The 24,708-nt window shown below is 40.3% G+C and overlaps 1 protein-coding gene across 4 annotated transcripts in view; it reads right to left on the bottom strand.

The window, feature by feature from the left end:
• The window catches only part of Ppp2r5e (protein phosphatase 2 regulatory subunit B'epsilon), a 139,807-nt gene that overhangs the window by 35,083 nt on the left and 80,016 nt on the right, over nt 1-24,708 (bottom strand). For all 4 annotated transcript variants that reach the window (XM_052185655.1, XM_052185653.1, XM_052185656.1 and 1 more), the window contains 2 exons: nt 7,593-7,694; nt 68-160 (listed from right to left, as the gene is read on the bottom strand). In XM_052185655.1, coding sequence (XP_052041615.1) covers nt 68-160; nt 7,593-7,694 — 195 coding nt within the window. The remainder of the gene's footprint in view (nt 1-67; nt 161-7,592; nt 7,695-24,708) is intronic.

Here is a 24,708-nt window from a genome sequence, read left to right as displayed (position 1 = left end):
GCCAAGAGAATGAGATAAAGAGTTAGTAAGTAAATTACATGCCTACAACTACCAAAAAATTGCTTACCTGTAATACAAATTTCTGATCTATGTATTTTTTGGCAATGCTGGGTTGGAATTCTTGGCTTTCCAAAAATCGTATGAAAAATTCATATACAAGCTGCAACAAAAAGATTATAGTTAACTTCAAATTAGAATTCATTAAGAATATTGAAAACCAGGAAAATCACATTACAGTAAAACTGACAGGGTTTAAGACATTATGTTTAATTATCCTATCAATTCATGAGTCATGTTGGCCTTTCTTGTGACATTTAGCAGTGTACTCAAATACATAAAATAAAAAATAAATGTTTAAAAGAAAGAAAAAGTGTGGTATCCACTTACAGTCTTCTACACGCTATAGCCCTGTGACACAATATTCTCATTTGGAAGCAGCATAGTCTCACAGACAGACTCAATCTCAACTGCCCAGGTTAACAGTGCAGGATCCATGTTTATTCTTTTTCTTTGTACAATAAATCTATGTTACAGGCCACATCAAACTACAAAGCAGCATTTTTGAAGCAAAACTCTTAAGAGAAGAAACCGGGGCTCAAAGCCCAGCTCTGTTCCTTCCTGACTGTATAAAACTAAAGACATTGATTTTCAGAATTCCATTTCTTTCATTTTGCAATGGAAGTGATAATGAGATTAAATGTCATGCTGCACACTAGTGACAACATAGTCACCACCATCTCCTCCTCCATTTGCCATTGTTTCTTACATACTTAAAATTAGCAAACACACCCAAAACCATTCATTTCATATATGTGTTGGAATGTTTAATTTATATGTTTTATAGGAATTTATAAGGAAAGGCTGAGAAATCTTAAAATATGTATCATTTCATTTTATAATAAAATGCACTACATATTAACATAAACATATATAAATTTTTAGAACAAATGTTCTTTTAAATCTTTATTATAAAGAAAGGAACTGAAATACATATGCTAGCACATGACTGAAATCCCAGCACTGATAGACTGGGCAGGGGGGCTGTGAGATCAAGGCTAGGCTATCATCTTGGGAAAACTCTTGACTTAAGAAAACAAGATAATATAGAATTTCGTTGTTTACATTTTTGGTAACACTCTTTAATACCTGGTATATTAGAAGACAGATATAACCACTTCACTATTCAAGCTGTTGAAATTTATTGGTAAAGTATAATTAAAAAAATATCAAAGTTTGGGGAAAAAGTATTTTAGAGTTTTGTCACACTATATATATATATCATCAAATCAACCTGTTATTTCTAAAACAAGACTTGCAGAGCTTAGCTCCAAGGACTCGGGTCAGGATGGGTGGGCACAGCAGCTCCTGCAACGGCTCCAACCTCAGAAGGCAGGAGGCACCTCGGGAACAGGCTGGCTAGCCAGACAAGGGGCGCTCACTGAGGCACCCTGCTTCAAAGGGTAAGGCTGAAGAACAATGCAGGATGATTCCCAATTTCAGCCTCTGGACTCCCTGCCCTTGTATATATCTATGTTCATACATATGTACATATATAGGTACATGTACACAGACAGACAGAGACAGAACATAAAAAGTAGAAAAAACAATGGGTTGTAATACAGAATCTGAAATCATGCCAATGAACTATTCACTATATCACAGCCTGGATGGACTTTGATCGTGTGTGCTCCTAACATGAGCTATTTTCCAGTTGGGAAATATCGGCTCATTGACTCAGACTGAATTTTCAAATATTGACACATTCCATTTCACAATATCTTTTTTTTTTAATCACATTCGTATTTTCTCCCAAGAACAGTCTAAAACTTGGTATATAACAGAATATATACTATAAGATGATATATGCTATACTACATAAGAGATATACACTATAAGACAGATACAGACTTTCCAAAGTTCAAATTCTAAGTTATGCTTCTAGTATTCAATTAAGTGTTATCAATTTGCCTTCATTGTTTTAGAGAGAGATCTGACCAACACCTAAGCCACCACAGCATCCTTCCACAGGATCACCACATCACTGCACAGTAATATGACTCATGCATACTCCTCATGTCACCATGCACAATATTTTTCAATGTAAGCTCAGGGGTCAAATTTTAATAGAATCCATCACTTTGAATACTCTTCAAATATACTTTTAGGTGAAATGGGCACCTTTAAATTTCACGTGCAGGCAGGGAATGCAACTTAGTACATGACTAGTCTGACACTTGTGCTAAGTCAACAGCATTTTTAAACAGCACTGTTGGATGGAGTGATAGCACACAGCTTTAATCCTGGTACTCGGGACTGAGAGGCAGACAGATCTCTGCATTCCAGGCCAGCCTCGTCTACACAGGGAGTTCAGAATGACCAGAGCTACATAGTGAGACCCTGTCTCAAAAAACTAAAACCAGCATCAAAATCCACCACTTTTTATAAGAAATAGTACAAACACTACAACGACTAGTCAGCAGGCAGTGGTGGTGCAGGCCTTTAATCCCAGCACTTGGGAGGCAGAGACAGGCAGATCTCTGAGTTCAAGGCCAGCCTGGTCTACAGAATGAGTTCCAGGATAGCCAGGGCTATACAGAGAAACCCTGTTTAAAAAAAAAAAGACTAGTCAGCACAGGGACAATGGCACATGCCCTAGAACTATGATAAGAAGATGTAATAGGGGCTGGCGGAATGGCTTAGCAAGTAACTGCTTGCTGCTAAACCTAATGAGGGAATTCAATTCTCAGAGAGAAGGAAGCGACTCCCAAAGTTGTCTTCTGCCTGCCTGCCTGCCTGCCTGCCTACACCCCCCTCTCTCTCACGCCCACACATACACTTACACACAAATCAATGTAATTAAAGACTTTTATTTTAAAATGTGTTAACCTTCCTTGTAGGTCATCAAAAGTTAACTTAGGGACCTGTAAGGGTCCAGAAATACAACTAACAAATGTTCCCGTAGAGGTCTGGTAGCTTCAGACTCTAACACTTACATTTGGTATTCCTGCTACCATTTTTCAGTATGTGCTATGTGTGTATATGAGTGGAGGGCAACTTGTGGGTTAGCTCTCTCTGTTCGCCATATTGGTTCCCAGTGACGTTTGGGCTGCAGCTGTGCCTGCTGAGCCTCCTCACGGCCCCTCCCCCCCAGCACTGAATGGTTTTCTAAAGCTGCTGCTGCGGCTCAGTGCTACATGCCTGTAACCATAGCAATGTTGGAAGCTGAGGCAGGTCCAGGAGTTGGAGTTGTGGCCTGGGGGGACACAGAGATACCTCAGGTCAAAATGTGTGTGTGTGTGTGTGTGTGTGTGCTGGGGGAGACAACTAACAGAACTATGTAGGATTTTTTTTTCTCTTAAAAACTTTCTAAATTCAAGGGGGAAAGTCTTTCCCAGCGATGTGTACGGACGGGTTCTTGTCTTAAATCTTCTCACACAACTGATCTCTTTCAACACACTTATTTTTCAACTTTTGTAAAAAATTCAGACTTACTTAAACAACCCCTTGTCCTGAATTCCACACAAGGTAAAAAAGATCCATCTCCCAGGTCTGACTTAGCCAACAGGCTTTCTACTGGACTAACAATCTGCTTTCTCTATTATGGCCCCTTGAAAGCAGTTGTAATATAAAGTAACTTGGTGGAAACCCTTCAGACACATTTAGAAATAAGCACAAAGTTGCTCTGCACTTAAGAAACAAATTGACCTTGGAATAAAAAAAAAAAATCTCCCTTGAGTTTTTAAAGGGAAAACTGAGGTGGGAAAATAAGTTATTATTTGGAGCCTCATAAGGAAGGTTTATGAACAAAAAGCTAACCTTCCTGGCTTCAAATCTCACTGTAAGGTACTGAAAGCAATCCTTAATTGTAAACAGAAGTCTTGCAAATAGTATTCTACTGGAAAGGCAGATCTAGTCTCAGAAAACCCATAAACAATAACCACAGCAACTGTGTCATACCAGCTTAAAATACACCGAGAAGTACTAAAAAAATTAAATAACATGTATAAATAGACCTCTGACATTACTTGATCAAACACTTTGTAAAGTTAATATTCTATTGTCTATTTCTAAGTATTTCCAAAGAACCATACATAGAATAGACAGAAAGCTTAGTATTTCTGTATGGACCACAAATTTTACAGAATAGTCAGTTAGCTGGACAGTAAAAATGGCCAACTACACACTAACCAATCTTGTGTTTCTCTTCTTCACCACTGTTCTCAGTCACACTTAGGTTTCTCTAAAATATGGTCCAGAAGCAGCAGCATGTTGTGAACTACGGAACCAACAAAGAACAAGGATGTAACCACACTATGTTTGGTCAGAAAAAGACTCTGTGGTGTAATGACTGCAAAGCTCCCTGGCTAGATGAGTGGACTGAACCACAGCTCTAGTACTCAGGAAGCAGAGACAGGGTGGCCAGTCAGAAGACAGCCAGGGCTACACTGTGAGCTTAAGGCTAGCTCAAACATCGTTGGGAGACCCTATCTCAAAAAGAAGAAGGGTAAGGGCAGGAGATGTAGGCCACGCACTGCCAGCTCCCAGCAGGTGCCAAGACCGTGTGTTCATCCCTAGAACTTCAAGGACAACAAGTAAAATATTAAATTTAGTGATATGCTATCATGACATCAATAACCTATCACAAAGATAAAGTTTTAATTTCTTTGTGTTTGGACATGTGATACATATATTGTAAGGGTTGTACATGAAAATAAAAGAGTCATTTCTCTGCTTCTCTTGTGAGTTCCAAGGAGCAAACTGGGATTTCAAGACAGGTGCAGCAAGCACTCTCACACTGAGCCATCTTGCCAGCCTGAAGAGATTTCTTAAACACAGATGATCGTATCATTTTAAGCCACATTCTTGAGAAATGAAAAAGTAACTAATTAGTGCAGTAAGGCTACCCAAAGGAAGCTGAGGACTCTGGGTAAAAGGTCTGGAACCTGCACCAGGATGCCCGCATGGCAGGCAGGAAGGCAGGGAGGCAGGTGACAAGGGGCTAAGCAAGCAATCTCTCCCTAGAGTGGGACAGTGGGAGTGTCACCTCACAGCTTGCTTTGTGCTGTTCATCTTTTCAGACAGGATCTCACTTAGCCTTAACTGGGCCTGAGCAGGGCACACAGCTCAGCATTGCCTTGAGCCCTCACTGCCCTGCCTTTCTCCCAAGCTGGGATGGCAGGCATGTGCCGCCATGTCTGCTGCTTTCCTTCACTTGATCCAACCTTAGTCAGATATTATTTCCCTCAGAGCTAAGAAAGGACTGGAAGGATTATAGGCTTGAACAAGATGTCAGCACAAATAAAGACTGTCCATTTTATAAACATTTCTGACTTTGTATCTAGAAGGGCAAAAGTCTCATAGGCCAGCCCTCACTGCAGCTGTGGCTTGCTATGAGGCTGCCATTACTATTCCTATGGCAAGGTCAGAGGAGCTAGGATGCAGTCCTCACATTACTGCAAGGACTCAGGAAATTAATTTAGCCTTCTACTTTCTATCATTATATACACTTTTAATTGAAGATTCTTTGTAATGACATCTTAAACTTTTAAGTTCAGGAAGATAAACTGAAATTTTAAGTCTTTGCTGAACTTTAGCAGAACTAAAGTGAGTATAGGAAATGCTTTGCAGATGAGAAGGCCTGACTCTTCACTGGGATGTACACCACAAGATACAAGGCATTCCCAGAAAGATGAACATTTTTTTTTAAAAATTGTATTTTCTCCCAGACTAATTTCAATCCAATTGGCTAGTATCAAGCATTACAAATAAGATACATTTTCTTCAGTGTACAGCCACTGATAAACTGCCCTTGCCCCAGTAAAAGACCCGTGACCCATGCTCATGCAAGCAACCCTAATTCAACTCAGCAGGTTTAATGTGTGTGTGTGTGTGTGTGTGTGTGTGTGTGTGTGTGTGTGTGTGTGTGTGTGTGAGAGAGAGAGAGAGAGAGAGAGAGAGAGAGAGAGAGAGAGAGAGAGAGAGAGAGAGAGAATGAATATCAAGCCAGGCATGGTGGCACACGCCTTAATCCCAGCATGTAGGAGGCAGAGCCCAGCAGATCTCTGGGCTGCTGCACAGTAAGAGTCTGTTTCCCAAACTGAAAAGAAACTGGGGGGTTGGGGGGGACATGATAGAGTAGGATGCTGCCCTGCTGAAAAGAAGTTTCAGTGACAGAGGAGGGGTTGACAGGATAGGGAGGGGAAATGACAAGTTTGTCATGCTCATAAAAGAAGTCATTAAAAATATTTTTAAAAGCTGGGTGGTGGTGACGCACGCCTGTAATCCCAGTACTCTGGGAGGCAGAGGCAGGTGGATTTCTGAGTTCAAGGCCAGCCTGGTCTACAGAGTGAGTTCCAGGACAGCCAGGGCTATACAGAGAAACCCTGCCTTTAAAAAAAAAAAAATTAAAACAAAATTAAAAAAAGAATAAAAGAATAAAATATGACAAGATTTCCATCATTCAAAGGAGTTTTGATTTGCTCTTTTTTAAATTTTGTATCATCTAAAAAATACATAGGAAAAGCACAATAGGCCTAATAAATCTTACAGTACATATAATTCACCAGACGATTAAAGAGCCATCTAACCTAAGAAATCAAATATTAAAACTAATGTAATTTGCCCAACCTTGGTACCTCTAGGAGGACCACACAGTATCACAAGCCTATACGGGGAGGTTATGAAAATCAGCCCTGGAAAGAGCCCTGGAACCAGAACCGCACACAATGTACCATAGCAACCTAGTGGTACCAAAAGGGACTAGGGGACTAGCCAAGCTGCAAATCTACATAGAAAACTCTTAATGTGGAGAAAACACACATTAGATTCCTCTGGGCCTTTCACCCCGCTCTGTGAGTGATCAGCACACACACAGTGGCTCCTGCTGGGTGTGGATAAACAGGGCCACAAGCCTTCTCTTCCAACCCCCTCTCCTTCCTGTTATTTTTCCCTGTCCTCTAAAGACATTCCAACTCAATGGAAAGATGGCTTTAGGGGGCCAACACATTCACGCACCTCTGTTTCCTTCTTTTAAGGAATGCTGGCCTCAAGAGAGGACACAAAAACTTAAGGAGCTGATGTGTAAGTAAACTAAGTAGGCGGCCTGGCACTGGTACCCTGACAGCTTTCTCTGCTCTTCTCTTTCTCACAGCCATTTGGCTTTGCCCTTTGCATAAACCCACTAACTGATATTGCAAAGACAGGCATAAAAAGTCCCCAGGCACCTACTGCTTAAAAAACAAAACAGAGAAAAACAACGAGGTATGTACTCTGTGACCTAATCATATCCAGATACTACAGAAGTGAAGAGCTCTGTTCCTGTTTGAAATTCCATGGGCAGGATGGTTAAATGGTTCAGATAAGGGAAGGAAACAGGACCTGCAACACAGAGACCCAGTGGGTCATGCAAAAGTATTGCACTGAAACCCACTGTTCCTCTATTCTGGCATGCTAATTATCAAGCACAAGAAACACAAAAGCATTCCTCACCACTATGTGTTCTAATTTGGTCTCTTCCCATGCTAACCAGGGGAAGAGTTAGGGGAAGAGTTAATGGAGTTTTCCTTTATAACAGAAATGAAAAGTCAAAGTACCTGTAAGTGGGGCCATGATGCCTCGAGGGTAGGTTCATCTTCTTCTGGGTCGAATTCATTGCTGTCACTAGGAGGGAGAGTTCTGAATATATTGCAAGATACCTAAAAATAAACAAGCAGCAATCAGCTCCACATACCTGTGGGTGGCAGGTAGGTACTCTGGGGACACAATGCATTAGGGAATGCCACGGAACTGAATAGGGACCTCTTTCCACAGGCTCCAGGCTGGACCACCTCAAGGCAAAGCTGGAAAGTTCAAGGTATCTGTTCTGCAGTCTCCTAAGCAGGACTTCTGTCCTTGCTGAAATCCCACTCAAGCCCTGTGACTGAGTGTGTCCCATCAGAGCCCCCTGTTTCTATACCAGTCAGGTGTCTGGCAAATCCACTTACACTAACACACAAAGAACTACTAAGGAAGGCTTGCAAGCACTTCCTCTGCCTGGCTCATTCATGATTTATACATTTATTGTTAAACTCATAAGGAAATTTCTGACATTCACACAGATTTAAAACAAAAATTGAATCAGGAAAGAAATTGAAGAACCTTCTTAACATCCTTTAAAATCAAAACTAAGCTTGCCCCAAATGGCTTACAAATTACTATGGAAGCCCACGATAAGAAGTATGTAGGTCTAAATCTACAAACTCACCTTTTTTTTTTTGGGGGGGGGAGGGGGGCCATAGGCAATATCTAAATTAAATGTTGACTGTTAAAACCACTGTGAGGCTGGAAACTGTTGAAGAAGGACAAAGAAGACTCACCATATCTCCTACTATACATATTACAAGACTCGTCACAAAACACATTTCTTCAATGCTGTTAATGCTATTCTGGGGTGCCTTTGTCATTTCCTTGCTAGCTCTTCTCCTCCACACTCACCTAAGCTGATGATCAAACATATGCTCTGATCTGAAGACTCAACTAGGAACAACAGGGAAATGGATAGAAGGAGAGAAAGGAGAGTGACAGAACATCAGAAGCCACGCAGGACTTTCTACACAGGGTAGAAACTATACTGAGCTATGCTGTGCTGTTTTGAGTTTTATTGTTTTGTTTCCACTGTGTAACCCAGGCTGGCCGAAAACTCAGAGATCCATCTGCCTACCTCTGCCTCCTGAGTACTGACGTTAAAGTACTATACCTGGCTGCTGTGCTAACTTGAAAAAGAAAGACAAAAGGCTTTAGAAGTCCCATCAGGTTGGTGTATTTGTCCAAGCTCTTATTAGTACCTAAATGAGTATACACTGTTCTAGGCACTGAGAAAGTAACAGTGAACAAAGAAAAGCTATTCTAAAATTATATTCTAGTTAAAGCGGCAATGTCTCACTTCCCAGTTATGAACACTCAACTCCAAGATGAAGACTGGGAGGCAAAAGATGTTTTGTTTTGCTTTGTTTGCTTGTTTCGGTAGAAAGACTCAGAGGCTCAGCTAAAGATGCACTAAAGGCAACAAGACACATGAAACTGGACTTGTGAACGGACAGCTGGGGGTAGCGACACGTGAGAAGTTATGTCTATGGACACTTAGTGCCACAGCTTGACGGGATCACTTTGGAAGGACTGCTGTGCACCCCAACATTTAGAAATGAAGTACGCCGAGAAGTGTAGATTTAAAGCAGAAGTAGAAGAATGAAGGCTGGTGTCTCCAAGCTAAAAGAGGGAACTTATGAGAAAGAGGAGGAAGGTGCAGGGACCACTGTCCAGAGGCTGAAAGGATGTCAGGTGTATGGCAGCCAAGAAGTCTGTGCCGTCCCAGCTCCGGCTGAGCTGGAGAATCTCCACACTGCTCTACAAAGTCAGCAGACGACGACGACGCTCTATATTTTATCTCAATTTTATCTCAAATAACAGGGGAAATATTAGAATTTTTTTGCTGTGGGTAATTTTCTCTTCTAGCATTTATGAGATACTGTATTTAAGAAGAAACTAGTCACCTACAAACTAGTGACTACATACCTATTCATGTGAAAGTCTCCTCAGTCAACCAGTCATTCAGATCCCAATTCACAGATCTCAATCCAATCTCAATTACTGCCAGTGATTTTTTTTTTTCAAAATCACATTTTCATCTGACCTAAGTCATTTGTACTTATAATGCTTTGGGGGAGCTTTAGAACATCAGTCACTACTGCTCAGTTCTTATCCATGCTGACTGTCTTTTTCCCTCTCTCTTCACATTTGAGTCAGGAGAGGGGAGAAACAGCTAGCTATCTAGACAACTCCTGAGCAGAAAGACACTGGAACTTGTCCGTAGCCTGGGCCATGCCAACTCTCTTGCAGGGCCCTTGCTGCCACAGCCATCTGCCCTCTGGTCTGTCTCTGCCCCATCCCAGAGCTAAAGCAACCGCAATACACATGTATTCTATGACCTACAAGTAAGGAGAAAAGGTTCGATGTATTTATGAAGTTATGGGATGTGGTTTTACTTTAACCTAATTTCAATTTAAGTTTTCCAGGTGATTTACATACATTCATGTTTAATGACTGTACAGTGTTCAAAGTCTCTGGTTTGGTCATTTCTGCTACCACATCAAAAGAACACCACAGTGCACAGTCATTTCTTTGCTGTTTGTTAGCTTACTTCCACATTTTCTCCAGAGGAGTCTGATGGTCTGAGTGAGCAGCTCGCCAGCAAAGGGAAGAGAAGCAATGAATGGCCCAGCTTTTGGCCCAACCTGGAATTCAGTATGAATTAGCAAGATGCGGTGTATGCTGAGAAACTAATCTAAGACAAGGCTGAAAGGACTACATAACGCTGTCATCTGCAATATTCTCCAAAGTATAAACTTGAAGATAAACTTTCTGTCCAGTCAATTACAAGAATGGTATGAAACTTTAAATACTGTGGTTATAGGGAAACACTAAAAACTGGGGGAAAGTTCCTAGTAAGGATTTAGATGAGTACCTTATGCTAACTGATTGTACTATTATGTCTCCAAGAATAAAAATGGGTAAAAAGAATACTGTCATCAAAAGAATCAAAAAGCAAAGCCTCTGCTCATAAGTGAACAACTCAGGATAGAATGAGTGGGTGGGTGAGTTAACTGGTAACAGTTGACGGATAGTTAAGTGGGTGGGTCTAAGTGTATAGTTGAATTCAACAACTATTTGAAAATAAAGTCAAGACATTCATGGAAGGGGAGTAAAGGTCTCTTTTAAATCACTTGATTTATCTGCAAAAGTTTGTATGTGGGGCCCAATATGGGGAAATGGCATCTGATAACCCTACCCCCAAAATGGTGAAAGTCCTAAACATGCTTCCATTAAAGCACCCATGATTACAGTGACTGGCTAACAGTCCAGCTTAGTCTTAGCATGAAAACACAAGTGTATACACAACGACCAGCAACCACCAGGATCATGCTCAACCACAAAGCAGTTCTACAGTGAGCTTATGTAGCTAGATGAAAGTAAACTTTTGTATTCCAAAGGTTCAAGCAAATGCCCTCTATATTAAGATATATGAGGCACTGGAGGTACTAGTAAGTTCTCTCTTTTATTAATTCAGGAATGAGTTACCAGAAAGGAACAATGGAAACTTCCAATGTATATGTGGTGGGGGCTAGAAAGATAGTGAAGGGGTTTAGATCACTTGCTCTTGCAGAAGACCTGGGTGTGATTCCCAGTACCCACACGGTGGCTCACAGCCATGTATAACTAAATCTACAGGTTCTAATACTCTCTTCTCGCCTCTGCAAGCATCAGGTATGTATGCAGTACACATTCATAAAATAAGCAAATCATATACTAGGCTTTCTTAGCTATTTTATTTTAATTTAGGCTGGTATTAAGATGAAGGAAAAGTAAGACAAAAATGTCTTTGAGGAATTCTAACTCACTTTTATTCCAAAGGCATAATAAACACTGGACACTGTAATCCAACTATAGGCTTGAAAGCACGGGCCTGACCCCCGATCTCCAAAGAGTATCCACAGAGGAGAGCAAGGCTCCGGAACAGAAGGGGAGGAAGCAGTGTAAACGCCTGCTCCGCTCTCTCAGAGAGAAAGCAGGATTAGGACTTAAAGTGCAGTCAGCAGCACTTCTCCAGACTCTTCCGTTACAGGATGGAGACTGAGTAGACCGAGCATGGAGGTCCTCGGGGTGACAAGAGTCTAGTTCTTAGGGTTCCTTCCCTGACACCCTCCTCCCCGACTCCCACGCCACCCCTGGAGACCAGAGATGGGCCTGACTCATTCTTTCACTTTCCTCTAATTTGCCCTGCCTCTGTTACATTCTCTCATTTTTGTTACTGTCTCGTTTCCCCGTTTCACCTGTCTAGCATTTAGCTCCTTCTTGGTCTTTGGCCTACCAGTGACACTCCGAGGCACTCACAGCAAGAGCAGCCCTGCCGAGCGCCCCACTCCTGCTCAGATCCTTGGCATCAAACATCTCCAAACCTCTCAACTCTACCGCTGCCTTCCTTAAATGCCTTGTTGTTCTTCTGCTCACACTCTGAGACCCTCAAGGACTCCTTACTGGTATCTGAATACTTGGCACCTAATAAATGGAATAACTAGGCTTGACAAACAGAAACAGGACATTTAGCTAAATCTAAATCTCATACATCTTTAAAGTTGACTCCATGTAATATTTGGGACAATCTTGTTTACAAAAATCATCTGAAATTCAAATTTAACAAGATGCCTTGCAGTTGCAGTTGCTAAATCTGACAGTGATGCTAATGAGAGCCTTGCAGGAGGAGCGCCACTCTAGGCGAGGGCTAAGGGCTGCTGTGAGGACCTGCCCCTCCATTAGTCCTTCCGAAACTTATGCTACTGCCGCTCACTATGAGCAAAGCCAATGCCAAAGCCATGACTTCCGTGAGAGAGAAGACTCCGAAACTCCCACGGATGGCCTGGTTCAAGTGAGGGCATTTCTTAGCATTTTTTAATCATTTTTTGAATAAATAATACATTACCTTGAGACTTATAATAGTAAAATACAACTGTTGCTGTTTAAAGTTATTCGATTTATTGCTCCTCTAGACTCACTGTTCCCACCCTTTTATTACCATAGAAACTTCTAATTTTATAACATGATTTTGGTTGTTAATTTGTTACTGTTGTGTCTTACACATTATAAAAAACATTGTGGCTGGAAGGAAGTACTCCCTAAGCTTTCATCAACCTGAATGCAGAAGAGAAGGGAAAGACAAGGCATAGTAGCAGTTAATCTTCTAAAAAGCATAAATACTTGGATTTCTTTTAGCTGCATATCTATTAGCCCCGTTAATATTTACGGTTCTGCTAAACTAAGCATGTGATGTAATCTGAAGATATCACTGTATCACATTATGATCACCTGACCTGAATCATTTCTCTGTGCTCTCTAATGTGTTTTCTATATAGTTGAGAACCATCATTACTGAGTAAAAGCAGATGAGCTGGTTGCCCTCAGAACATTCTTCCCACTTTTATCTGCAAGGCTGTCATTTCAAACAACTATGCAAAACTCAAGCACATCAACAGTAAAAGCAAAAGCTAATAGCACGAGAGGCATAAAGTGAATTCCTGGGATTACATCTAAAACAATTAAATTTCAAACAGAAGAGCCATGCAAGTGGTGTCATCTAGTGAGCACCCACATAATTAAGAGGCATTACTAATCTTCTGGCATTACTTACAGTAAGACCGCACAAAAGTTCAATATCCTGGAGTTTTTTACTTAGCTTATTCCTTACTTGAACATCCAGTGAATAATCTAATATACATTGAAAAGCCACTAAAAGATTTACTTAGTAAAGAATTCACAATCCAAGTGAGGACCCAGTAATTACAAAGTTGAAACTAAACTAACACATCATTATCATAACCTTGTTTCAACAAAGATTAATTCAAATAAATACAGTAATAATGTATCTAGAAAGAAAAACCAGGAAAATCTTTGTCAAGTCAGGGTTCCTCTGTGTAGCCCTGGCTGTCCTGGAACTCATTCTGTAGACCAGGCTGGCCTCAAACTCAGAGAGATCCACCTGCCTATGTCTCCCACACGCTGGACTTGAAGGCATGCACCACCACCACCAGGGAGAAAATGGAAACATCCATAAACAGCTCACCAGCATTTCTCAGATGGCATTTAAAAAAGCAATTATATCAGAAGGAAAAAATTATGAATATAAACATGACTTACATCTCTAAATCAGATTTATCTGGACACATAAAACTATTTTCAAACATACTAAAACTTATACTAATTGAACTAAGAACTAAAATTCTAACAAATTTTCTAACATTAAAATTATAATGCATATATAAATGTTTACAGAAAATATACAAAACTATAAAGTGTCAAGTTACTTATAGTAACACCAAGTTTAAGAATTGTTAATGGCACAATAATGATTAAACCTCTTTTGAATTCTGCCCTTTTAACTGATTATTGATAAATAGTAAAAACAAGGAGAAAAATCCCAAAGCATATTAGACACTATTTAAAGAATTATCAGAAACAGTTAAATATTATAATATCAATGCTAAGTAATATTACCAATATACTTTTAATTTTCAAGACAAGTATTTTAAGGCGCTACTTTCCCAACCATGTTAACTTGAATCAAAAAGGACTTCTTAAGTGTCTACCAAGGTCCTTGCTTATCCCAAGTACAAGTCTCTCAGTACCAATGACAGTGAGGAACACTGTGAATATGGGTATGGTCACATCCCACTTTTTAGTATAAAACTACATTTGTGGACAAAATTCTATGCCTTTGAGGAAACCTTCTCTGACTAAGGACATTGCACGGCTTATGTGGCAGAGAGAAATACATTCATAAAAGTTGTGAGATCTTTTACAACACCGTAAGTCTGTACATAAACTAAAAAGATTTCTAAAAATCTTGTGGTACATTCAGCATCACACTTCAAATCTAAATTACAGGCTTTCTAGAGCACAGAACTACGCCGTTAAACCTTCTGAAGAGGCTGAAAGAACATCCTTAATGATTTTTTTTCAAAAACTCAGAGACAACTGATAAAATAAAACGACAATTTAAAAAACTTTAAAATATTGCCTAGTCTGAAAATTTTAATTATACACATTTCCAAAAGAGTATGAATGAGATTTTTTTAAACAAACAAATAAAAACAATGCTTAGGCATCTCCTATTTTCCTAGATTTACAATGAAGAAATTATTTTTACTCAATATTTCTATTGTCAACTGTTTAATTTTGCCAGATACCTAGAATATAGATAGTCTGGACTACAGTGAGACCCTATTTTCAAAAAACTATTTTTTACAGGTTATTTCTGACTATATTGGATAGGTACATATTTCTACAAAATTTAAAAAGAAACAAAAATGTATTTTCATTGCTACTGTTCCTCCTGGAAATGTTTAGTGGTTCTTATGATAAATCAGTACAATTAGATTAAGCATATAATTGATTATTTCTGCAAATAACTTAGCCTCTTTATAGTCTGGGTATCAGAACGATGAGAGTCCTGTCAATTACAAAGAAAAAGGAGCCATGTCCTGAATGATCAAGTCCAGAACACTAGAAACTCAGAATACATATCGAATGTAAGTACAAAGGAAGTTGTGAGAAACATGCCAACATCTCATTATAAAAGATGAGGGGAGACACTGAGCAGAGGCAGCAACGGTTTTGCTCCACTAGCCTTGACCTGCTCCATGCTAATTAGAAAACAGAGAAGCCCCTAAGAAGGGGAAAAAAGGAAAGATGACGTTTAGGGATGACCTTGTCCATATACAGTGATTTCCAATGCCCAGTCAGTCTATCAAAGTTCATAGAGGGCAGCATTTATATAGCAGAAATGAAAATAAAAACCCAAGTATTCATTCAAGAGTGGAAAATTTGATCTCTAGCACAGGGCAGGGAAACGTGCACACAAATTTGGACAAGAGTATAAACAGTGAAAAAGAAAAATATAACATATGTAATAATGAAATACTCTCATGAAACCAAAAAATCTACAGCTATTTTTAAGAATTTAAGATGCGTATTATTTATATACTGAATGAAAGCAGACCCACCAATATGCATGTTTGTGTATATGTGTGTGTGTGTGCCATTTAGATAAAGTTGGAAACTATGTAAAACTAAATAGCATTATTGTCAGATCCATACCTGTGCTCTAACCTTCTCTTACCACATACAGTCTTACTTTAAATGGTGCCTCTGAGGTTTGTGGATTTGTCTGGACTGAAACTGGCTGGGCTGATTCCTTTCTACCCCAATACTCTGGGAATTCCCCCTTTGAATCTTTTCTCTGGCGCTGACTGATGCTCCAGAGAACAGGGTAATAATCTGGAAGCTGGGGAAGATGGCTGTAAATTTTCCTATTCACAGTAGTCCCCAGAAGACCCACTCCTCTCAGCAGCGCCTACAGTCCCCAGTAACAGCTCTCTCTGGGGAGGCAAGTGTGTTTTGAGGGAAAATCAATTCACTTCCTGGTTTAGAGAGGCTGAGGCAGAACCAAGAATCATGGCTTCTTATATAAATTTTGCTCCAGAAGCACCTGGTTTTGCCCCAGGCATCCTTTGTGATGGACTTGGGCAGCCCCCTTGTTAAAGGGTGTGACTTAGAGCATTTCCAAGGCACCTTTGCCAAGGCTTTAGAGCCACCTTTCTGTGATCAATCAAGGTAGTAAAAGAACGTCACCAGCTACCCAGATTCCAAAATGACGATTCTATGCTCTCTCCCCATTTTCATATGTCTTTATTTTCATAAATTTAGTTGGGATTAAGTGGTAAAGGAAATAAATTATGCACATGCTTGATCTATTTACTAGAGTCAGCAACTAATTTCCTATCAAATTATTCCTTCCATCCTCTAATAATTTCTGCTCATTCAATAATTTAATTTTTAAAAGATGTATTTATTTATTATATGTAAGTACACTGTAGCTGTCTTCAGACACACCTGAAGAAGGCATCAGGTCTCATTACACGTGGTTGTGAGCTACCATGTGGTTGCTGGGATTTGAACTCAGGACCTTTGGAAGTGCAGTCAGTGCTCTTAACCGCTAAGCCATCTCTCCAGCCTTCATTTAATTTCTTTATATAAGTACATCAATCCCTTTTTTATTGGGAAAGAATCCAATGAAACAGCAAGAAACCCAAATGACAGCTGCCCTAATCTTAGCCGAGGCAAAATGAGAGACCCACATAAGCTCCTGCCTCCCAAGTGCATCAATCTCAGAATGAAGCAAAGCAGAACACTAAAGATCATTCAGAGTCTACAGATGAACACAGAATTCAAATGAATGGATCCAAGCCACCCTTTCATTAAGTGAAAAAGTGCACACATCTTAGGGGAAGTCAGCACCAGAAGTCACGGCATAGAAAGAAGGCTTCATCCTCACTTTCTGTCACCATTTCCACCTTGGCCTGTGGCTATCCTTAGTAACTCCACTTCCAGATCAGAACAGCTCTGACATCATCTCCAACTGGATCTGCTCAGAGCCAGACTGCCTCACTGGCCCCAGTCACACTGAGAGGGTGCCACTCCTACCCTCTTACCCTTCCAGTGGGTTGCTATTCTTTTGGCCCTTTGGAGGTGTCCCTGATTTTATACAATTATAGATTCATCAAATTTTCACTACCTAAAATGTTAAGTATGTTCAAGTTTGAGGTTTTTAAAGGTTTTAAAGACTGAGATGAAATTGGTTTAAAAAAAAAGTGATGACTATCTAGACTTAAACAATGATGCTCTGTGATGAGCATAAGCAAACAAATAGGAAGACATTTTTCATAGATGTTCTTCTCCATTTTCTTTCTCTCTGTACCCATCTGACAAGATCAAGACAGCAGTGCTCAACTACCCACCCCATGTGCTTAACTACCCATCCCGTGTGCTTAACCACCCACCCCACATGCTTAACTACCCACCCCATGTGCTTAACCACCCATCCCACGTGCTTAACTACCCACCCCGTGTGCTTAACCACCCACCCCACATGCTTAACTACCCACCCCATGTGCTTAACTGCTCACCTCACCTCCTTAGAAGAGCAAAGACCTTCTTCACACAGACTGGGAAAAGTAAAAGCACACTTCAATCTCACGTGCTACTCAAGAGCACCTGGCCTCTTGCCCAAGCCTGCTTTCCTAGCTTGCTCTGCTCTCTGCAATCTGGACCTGCCCTGACTTTCCTACTGCCCACGAGTCCAACCACAAACCCTCTGCCATGGTCAGCTTCTATTTCAAGATTAAACTTCATTCAAAACACAGGGCATCTTTTTACCTGATGAAATGGTTACAGGGATATTGAATTAATTATCTAAAATGAGATCCTCACACAAAAACATCACAGGGAAATCAACTTCACAGAGATGACTATATTGCATTCTCTCCAAAACGGAAATGTAGCAGTAAATCCAAAAGTGAAGATTGTTGATATGAAATCTTAGAATCCAAAAATAGAGGTGTACACACCGCAGCCGTCAGTGCTCACTCTGTATAAATACAGTGAAGACCCTTGTGCCACTGGTGTCTGCAGGCAAGTCCCATGCCCATCTCCCCGGCTCCACCCCCGTCAGGCAAGCCATAAGACAGGCTTTTTCAACCTGGTGATTTCTGAGAGCCAAAACTTACAAACAGATAGAACAACACTTTGGCTTAAATATGAGGCTTTTTTGAGACCATAAATGCTGAACAACTGCTTTGAACACTGAGATTCAAAATAAGCTAACACTATGAGATAATTTTTAAATTTTAAAAGAAAGTCTCTGAAATTTAGAATTTTAAAAAGCACACACAAAATACACACTACTTCTGATGTACATTTCTAGCCATGGTACTTGCTCACACTTGAAAATACTGTGTTGTGCTGGAAAGATGGCTCAATGACTGCTCTTCCAGAGCACCTAGATTCAACTCCAAGCACCCACGTGGTGGCTCATAACTATCTGTAACTCCAGTTCCAGAGGATTTGATGGCCTCTGTGGGGTACAGCATACACACATAGTCATATACATAAAATTAAAATATATAAATCAAAAAAGTGAGGAAGGGAGGGAGGGAGAGAGGGAGGAAGAGGGGGAAGGAGCGAGGACAGTAGGAAGGGGAAACCACTATGCTAATGAAGAAAGACTACCAAAATGTCACCATCTCCCTCTATGCTTGTGCACCTGTTTCATAGGCTCTGTGACCTTCCATTAGTAAAACAGTGAAACTGCTTAGGGGTCATCAAGATACACCAGACATAGACTTGACCACACAGATCCTGCCTGTAGAGGACAGTTCTCCCTCCCCTAGAACTACTGCCTAAACAGACTAGGTAATGATGCTGGCTTCATCAGTAGAAGACAGAGGGAATATAGATATTAGCTCCTCTGAAGGAAACCAGAGAAGGTTCTAGGGCTCACACACTATTTCAACATCACTACCTTATAATTTTTCTTATTTCCTACTCTGCTATAAAGAGCATCACAAATTTAAATAAAAAGAAGCAAGCTCCATTTCCCAGCACCTCTATCATCTAATTTTAACAAACAACTTTATTTTTGAAAGGAAAATGCCACAGGCCATCAAAAGGAAATACATTAGTCCAGACAGCGTTCTACCTCGCCCTACTACAAGGCCCAACTTGTACATGGAAAATAATTTACAATATTTCAAAACTGTTTTTTAATAAAATTTTTTGTTACCAAGGGGCTAGGACTATCTTCTCCACTATGGCTTGCTCAGCCATTTTATTGAAGACTACTCGCTCTCCAGCTTACAATACTCATAGCAGTCCTACTTTTACTCAAAAGCATCTTTCTTGTAAGTGTGATCCTGCTCCCATTCATCGCTTGCCTCGCGTGAGGACACATCTCTTTTCTCATCCCTGTTGCCTCTGGCCCTCAGTGGACACTGGGACTGTGCTTTCACCCTCAAAGTCCCTTATCTTCGCTCCGCACTGCAGGGGAACCTTAGAAGTCACTGGGTAGCACATTTCATCATGTTTTAGTTTATAAATCAGGTTTGGCTTTAAATATTGGTCAGTAGCCAGTATTCCAGTAGCTCCTGGAAATGACCTGCTCATTTTGTTTTCCTGCCAAATTCTTGCCCCTGGTATCACAGTCTCTGAGAACTCCACTCCAGAGGACGTGTGTTTTCTGTGCTTCTTCCTGCTAATCAGCTGTGCAGGCAGCTTTCTTCTTGTCCAATCACTCCTCCCCTCCTCTCCTCTCCTCTCCCTTCCTCCGGCCTCTCTCCTCTCTCCCAGAAAAGAAATAACTACACTGTAGAAATGCCAAAAGCTAGAGCTGTTAAAGACACTCTTCATTTAAGATCCTCTATGCATGCTGCAACGTCCCATCTTGATGGCCATTGCTATCCCTGTAAACTACACATTCACTTTCAAGATTAAATTAAAAAGTTAGTGTAGGAGACACTACAAGCTTGAATGCAGTAGTCTTACTCTGCACAGCTCTGCTGCCAGTTTTACAAAGGAGGGCTGGAGACAGAAGAAGAGGACACTCAGCACAGTGGGATAGTTTTATTGGATATCAGTGATTGACAAGTCACACCTCTCAAAGAATATTAAGCATATTGAAGACCCTGAACAACCTTAATTTAAAGCAGGCCAGAAGGAATACAGCTTGAAAACTAAGCAAATAGTTATTTCCTAAGTAAAAACTTTTTTAATTAGAAAAAATGAAAATTAATCACGGTTAAAATCCCTCTCAAACCCCTTAAGAATTCTTGAGGGGCAATAAATTGTTAAGACAGGAAAGACATGAATATACAATTATATTAAGAAATACTATTTAGGTGACTTAGGGGGAAGCTGGAAGAGGAAGGAAGAAGTCACTAAGATCAAGACAGTCTAACTACACATGAGATTTTTAAAAAGAGTAAGTTTTTCCTATTAAAAAGTGAACACTCAGCTGCACCACCCACATATCACCAGCCTTTGTCAGGAGCGACCAAAGATATAAGAAAAGAATTCAGAATCTTTAGATTTGGAGTTGGAGAGATAGCTCAGTGGTTTAGAGCACCGGCCACTTGCTCCTCCAGAAGTCCTGAGTTCAATTCCCAACATTCACATGACGACTCCCAATGGCCTATGACTGTAATCCCCAGTGATTCAATGTCCTCTTCTGGTATACATACATGCAGACAAAACAGCCATGTACATAAATAAATCTTTAAAAAAGTAATCTTTAGATTTAGAAATGATTAGGACTAGAGAGATGGTCCAGCAGTTAATAGTTTGTTCTGTTCTTATAAAAGACCCAAGGTTGATGGCCAGCACCTGTGTCAGGCTGCTCACTCTCCTGTAACTTCAGCTCCGGAGGATCCAACTCTCTTCTGGCCTCCTCAGACACCTTCATTTTATATTTACAAAGCTCTACACAGACAGACAGACGGACGGACAGACAGACACACATACACACACACCTTTAAAAATAAAGATTATTTATTTTTATACGTGTGGGTATTTTGCTTTCATTTGCATCTGGGCACCATATATGTGCAGTTGCCCTCAGAGATCAGAAGAAGGAACCAGATTCCCGAGCCTGGGTTACAGAAGGTTGTCAGGCACCATGTGCTCTTACACCACGTGTAAGCAGTCAGGGCCCTTAACCACTGAGCCATCTTTCCAGCCACAATATTTTTTTAAAGGATAAATGACTGCTGAATACATCCAGCTATAAACAGGACATCTGAATCACCTCCTCGAAGGTTCAGGGAACATGAAAGAAGGAACAGGAAGTAACAGTTGATGGAGAAAGACATTTCCTTCAGTGTTGTACCAATGGTGAGACACCCAGGAACCCGCAAACCAACCACTATATCCCTGTCCACTCTCCTGTCACAACCCACCTGAAACTCCCCAGATTCCCGTGCCGTGCAAAAGGAAAATGACATGAAGGCAGAAGGGGAAGGTGCCAAGAGGATTAGCAGAAAAAGGAACAAGGGAGAATAACAGAAAGCAGGAATGATCATGATCCAAAGAGGTAAATGTGTGAGGATGCCACAATGAAACGCATACATAACCATGTGTGTGTGTGTGAGTGTGTGTGTGTGTGAGTGTGTGTGTATGAGTGTGTGTGTGTGTATGTGTGTGTGAGTGTGTGTGTGTGTGTGAGTGTGTGTGTGTATGTGTGTGCGAGTGTGTGTGTGTGTGTGTGTGAGTGTGTGTGTGTGAGTGTGAGTGTGTATGTGTGAGTGTGTGTGAGTGTGAGTGTGTGTGTGTGTGTGTTTACAATATTGAATACATGACCAAAAGTCTTCCCATATGAGCTTGAGGCACAGTTTCCATGGGGAAAGTCCATGTTTAACATGCACAAGGTCCGAGGTTCAATCCCCAGCAAAAGCAAAGAGAAAGACCTCTTCACAGAGCAGGGCCAGGCCAGGTGAAACCAAATTCTACTGGTTTAGTCATTCTAACAACTGTATTTACCAGTTTTAGTTACTGATATAAGCTGAAAGAGACAGCTCCTCTTAAAGTTCATGTTTAGATGTTCTCACCTAGGCATCTAATGTAGATGGTTAAAGTACATATGACAAAATCAAATTTAAGCTACTTGGGACCCTTTCCTTCCACAAAAAAATAAATAAATAAAATAAGTAAATAAAAACCACATAGAACACACACACAGAAAACTTGCAGTCAAATCAGAGAGCTCAGTGACCTCATGAAACAAATCTATGTGTTCTCCAAGACAACAAATATTACTAAAGGAACATTAACCAGAGAAGCACAGGATGACAGCTTAAGATAAAGGCAAAATACCTACTAGTTTCTGTTCCTCTGACAAATGGCAAACACTAACATCTGCCTCTGGCCTTGCCTAGTCAATTCTTCCTGCTCTTTCAAACTGTCTTCTTCTGGTGATCTTCAATATTATAACCATAAGTTCTCTTTACTATGTACCAAGAATTTCTAATCTGCTTCTGAGGTCTTCCTTCTGAGGTGCTTCAACACAAGTATCTTAAACTTATCCATTCTCAAAATTTCCCAGTAACTTCAGTCAGCAGACACCTCTCTCATATACCTCCAAAGCAAACTCCTGCCAGGATATAAGTACATTCTCTTATCACATGCAAGAACAGAACAAATGACAAGTTCTTACATTCCCGTGTTTCTTACCACTCCCAATGCTACATAACAAGAAATCCTCTAACAGTCAGTCAATAGGATACACAGTAAAGTTAGCAAAGCATCCAGCCTATGTATATGAAGACTTTGAAGATCTTAACTGAAGATTCCTAATTCTCCACAAAACCATAGTATTCTATTAAGAAGCCAATCAGAGCTATGATTTTTCAGTTAAATCAAAGAATATATTTTTAAACATGAGCATTTAGATAAGCAAGAGACACAATATAATGTGAAAGCAGAAGAAAATCTTAGCAGTGGCTGAGAAATAATATAAAGGACTCAAGGAAAGATCTCAATAGAAATATAAAAAACTTTTCAATATAATTTATCCTAAAGCTACATTAATTCTGAAACTTATATATCCTCAATCTGCAGTATTCAGAGATGTAATCACTGGGAACAACATAGCCTTGAAACCAAGACTGGTCAAATCATAAAGACAAAATATAAAAATAATAACAGCAGTAACATATGATAAAGTTGTATGTTTTTTACAGAAAAATGTTAAGATCTTACTCAAATGAAGCCAGCATCAGCCTAGGTCCCACTGCAGTCTGAGGAATTACTGTGTCTCCATGGTCTCAATTCCTCATTCTGTCCACTCCTCAGCCAACTTGCTCCCACCTGGACCATGGCACAGACAGCACTGAGCCCCATTCTGTCCCTGCCTCCTGCCTGCCTTCACACTGGCAACAACCAGTTCTATATGGACCTTTTTATATCTGGCCCCAATCAACAATAGCAAAAGCTCAACTCCTCAGGTTCCAACCAAAACCTGTTTTCCCTACTGCTGTATCTTAACAGAAGCACCACAAGGACCACAGCCACCTTATACCATGAGGGCTATACACCACAGCCATCTGCGGTTGGCAGAAAACAACCATCCTTTTTCAGTCATCAAAAAAATAAGCATATAAGCTGGATATGGTGTCATATGCACATAATCCTGGCACTTGGCTTCCCAAGCTATGGCATGGAGATCATAAACTGAGACTGGCTTAGGCTTCAGAGTAAGTTCTTGGCCAGCCTACACTACACACAAAGGTCCTGCCTCAAACAAACTAACCAAAGGCTCGGAATGTGGACCAGTGTTGGAATGCTCATCTAGAATTCATAATGTCCTGGGATTGACACTCAACACTGGCATTAAGTCATTCAATAAATACTACCGAGAATTAACGAAGCCAATGCTTTCACCAACGAGACTACATCCCATATTTGGAGTACCCTCAGGTGAATTATTTTTAGAAAAGACATGCAAATACAAAGAATATAAAATAAATTCAGTTCAAATTTATACATAAATAAAAATGAATAGGTTATTTGAAGATCAAAAAATTCTAAGAAATATTTCAAATGGATACATGCAACAGTACCAAAAGACAGATTAGTATTAGTATGGTATGAATATGTGTATGTGTGCATGAGTGGGGTGTGTGTGTGTGTGTGCATGAGAGACGGAGGGGATGGGGAGAGGGAGGGAGGGGAGGCCATAAAGACAAAAGCTTGACCCTACAGACAATACAGAACAGAATACAGCAAAACCCAAAGCAAGTTAAGGTCCTCATACTTTTTTCCATAAGAGAAGACACCACAAAATTACAAAGCAAACCACTTACTTAAGTAAGCAACTACTTTGAAAATTGATTAGCAAACCTTGAGAAAGACATTCTAAATAACTTGGACAGTGTTGATCAAATGCCATCCATTTCAGAACTGGAAGGATCTGAGCTATCGTCAGTTCCCTCTGTTAACAATAGGAAAAACTGAAGCTTGAAAGAAAACTGAGTTACCAAAGTCTCATCACTAGTTCAGATGAATAATAAGGGCAGTAACCTCCACGTGCTCTCCCTACGGCTCTTTCCCCTATAGACATTCTCTTCTCCTGAAGGTAAATTGTATGTTATATTGTTGATTGTATTTACACATAAAATATTTTTCTTTTATTCTAGTAGCCTGTGGGTGGGTGGTACCCAGACTTAGCTTAGATTGTAAAAATGGCTTTACCAACTCATCTCTTACTTTCTCTCTACTTCATTGCCCCTCACAAGAAAA

The sequence above is a fragment of the Apodemus sylvaticus genome, chromosome 6 (assembly GCF_947179515.1).
Source record: "Apodemus sylvaticus chromosome 6, mApoSyl1.1, whole genome shotgun sequence".
Lineage (NCBI taxonomy): Eukaryota > Metazoa > Chordata > Mammalia > Rodentia > Muridae > Apodemus > Apodemus sylvaticus.
This window is presented reverse-complemented; position numbering and strand designations above follow the sequence as displayed.